General features: G+C 67.4%; 1 protein-coding gene across 1 annotated transcript; it reads left to right on the top strand.

Moving 5' to 3' along the window:
- Positions 1-19: 19 nt before the first annotated feature.
- On the top strand, positions 20-1,693 carry LOC107199497 (neuroligin-2-like; the record flags this gene model as incomplete). Its single annotated transcript, XM_015616818.1, has 2 exons — positions 20-296; positions 904-1,693. Coding segments are annotated over 2 exons (1,067 nt in total), but the record flags the coding sequence as incomplete, so codon positions are not given.
- Positions 1,694-1,700: the final 7 nt, after the last annotated feature.

Raw genomic sequence — 1,700 nt, 5'->3', positions numbered from 1 at the left:
TGTGAGGGGACACTGCCAGGGACACGTGGGGACACGGCCAGGACATGGGCGTCCCCGGCGCTATCCCCGGTGTCCCTGGTGCTGTCCCCAACGTCCCCGTGTGTCCCCAGGGTTCCTGAGCACGGGGGACCAGGCGGCCAAGGGCAACTACGGGCTGCTGGACCAGATCCAGGCGCTGCGGTGGCTGCACGAGAACGTGGGGCACTTTGGGGGCGACCCCCAGCGCATCACCATCTTCGGCTCCGGCGCCGGCGCCGCCTGCGTCAGCCTCCTCATCCTCTCCCACCACTCCGAAGGTACCCGCCAACCCCAAACCCACCCCGAAACTCACCCCAGGGACCCAAATCCCACAGGAACGGCCCAGAATTCACCTCGGGGCCCCCAAATCCGGTGGAAGCTGCCCCAAAGTTCAAATCGGGGCCAAAACCCCGAGGGAACGGGCCCAGGATTGGTATCGGGGTCCCGGATGCTCCAGAATGGGTTTGGTTTCCTCTGGGGCGCACCAGGGACCCCAAATCCTCCAAATCCTCCCCAAATCTCACCCGTAGACCCCAGACCCCGGTGGGACCCCAATGTCCCCATGTCCCCAGACCCTGCTGGGCCCTGATGTCCCCATGTCCCCAGACCCTGCTGGGCCCCGATGTCCCCATGTCCCCAGACCCTGCCCCACCCCGATGTCCCCATGTCCCCAACCCCTGGTGGGTCCCCATCTCCACATCCCCGTGTCTGTCCCCAAACCCTGCCCCACCCCGATGTCCCCATGTCCCCAAACCCTGCCCCACCTTGATGTCCCCGTGCCCCAGACCCTGCTGGGCCCCCACCCCGATGTCCCCATGTCCCCAGACCCTGCCCCACCCCGACGTCCCCGTGGCCCCGTGGCGGTGACGCGGCCGTGTCCCCCAGGCCTGTTCCAGAAGGCCATCGCGCAGAGCGGCACGGCCATCGCCAGCTGGTCCGTCAACTACCAACCGCTCAAGTACACGCGGCTGCTGGCGGCCAAGGTGGGCTGCGAGCGCGCCGACACCGGCGCCGCCGTCGAGTGCCTGCGGCGCCAGCCCTTCCGCGCCCTGGTGGACCAGGACGTGCAGCCCGCCCGCTACCACGTGGCCTTCGGGCCGGTGGTGGACGGCGACGTGGTGCCCGACGACCCCGAGATCCTGATGCAGCAGGGGGAGTTCCTCAACTATGACATCCTCATCGGGGTCAACCAGGGCGAGGGGCTCAAGTTCGTGGAGGACTCGCTGGAGAGCGAGGACGGCATCTCGGCCTCCTACTTCGACTTCACCGTCTCCAACTTCGTGGACAACCTGTACGGCTACCCCGAGGGCAAGGACATCCTGCGCGAGACCATCAAGTTCATGTACACGGACTGGGCCGACCGCGACAACGGCGAGATGCGGCGCAAGACGCTGCTGGCCCTCTTCACCGACCACCAGTGGGTGGCCCCGGCGGTGGCCACGGCCAAGCTCCACGCCGAGTACCAGTCGCCCGTCTACTTCTACACCTTCTACCACCACTGCCAGACGGACGCGCGGCCCGAGTGGGCGGACGCGGCGCACGGCGACGAGATCCCCTACGTCTTCGGGGTGCCCATGGTGGGCGCCACCGACCTCTTCCCCTGCAACTTCTCCAAGAACGACGTCATGCTCAGCGCCGTCGTCATGACCTACTGGACCAACTTCGCCAAGACGGGGTGGGTG

Source organism: Parus major, unplaced genomic scaffold (assembly GCF_001522545.3).
Source record: "Parus major isolate Abel unplaced genomic scaffold, Parus_major1.1 Scaffold825, whole genome shotgun sequence".
Lineage (NCBI taxonomy): Eukaryota > Metazoa > Chordata > Aves > Passeriformes > Paridae > Parus > Parus major.
The sequence above is the reverse complement of the archived record's forward strand: the minus strand, read 5'-3'. Positions and strand labels throughout refer to the sequence as shown.